Source organism: Eimeria mitis, genomic scaffold (genome assembly GCF_000499745.2).
Source record: "Eimeria mitis Houghton genomic scaffold, Emh_scaff1049, whole genome shotgun sequence".
Lineage (NCBI taxonomy): Eukaryota > Apicomplexa > Conoidasida > Eucoccidiorida > Eimeriidae > Eimeria > Eimeria mitis.
Genome location: NW_013567293.1, coordinates 7,587 through 7,853, shown reverse-complemented (window position 1 = coordinate 7,853; position 267 = coordinate 7,587). Strand labels below are relative to the sequence as shown.

Here is a 267-nt window from a genome sequence, read left to right as displayed (position 1 = left end):
GCCCCACCCAGCTCCCCGCATGCAGGGCAATACAACAAACCCTTGCTGCTGCTGCTGCTGCTGCTGCTGCCGCTGCTGCTGCTGCTGTTGCTGTTTTGTTCAGTGCTGAAACTACTCGCATGCATGCACAAGTCTGCTGCTGCACGGATTTGATCTGCTGCTGCTTTCGGGGCATTGCATGCGGTAGAGCAGCAGCTACTATCTTGAATTTCTGCTGCTGCTGCTTCTGCTGCTTCTGCTGCTTCTGCTGCTGCTGCTGCTGCAGCA

The 267-nt window shown here is 56.6% G+C and overlaps 1 protein-coding gene across 1 annotated transcript in view; it reads right to left on the bottom strand.

Moving 5' to 3' along the window:
• The window catches only part of EMH_0028320 (uncharacterized protein), a gene marked incomplete at both ends in the record, with an annotated part of 1,596 nt that extends 1,575 nt beyond the window's left edge, over window positions 1–21 (bottom strand). The window contains one exon of the mRNA XM_013494139.1: window positions 3–21. Coding sequence (XP_013349593.1) covers window positions 3–21 — 19 coding nt within the window. The remainder of the gene's footprint in view (window positions 1–2) is intronic.
• Between the last annotated feature and the right edge of the window lie 246 nt (window positions 22–267).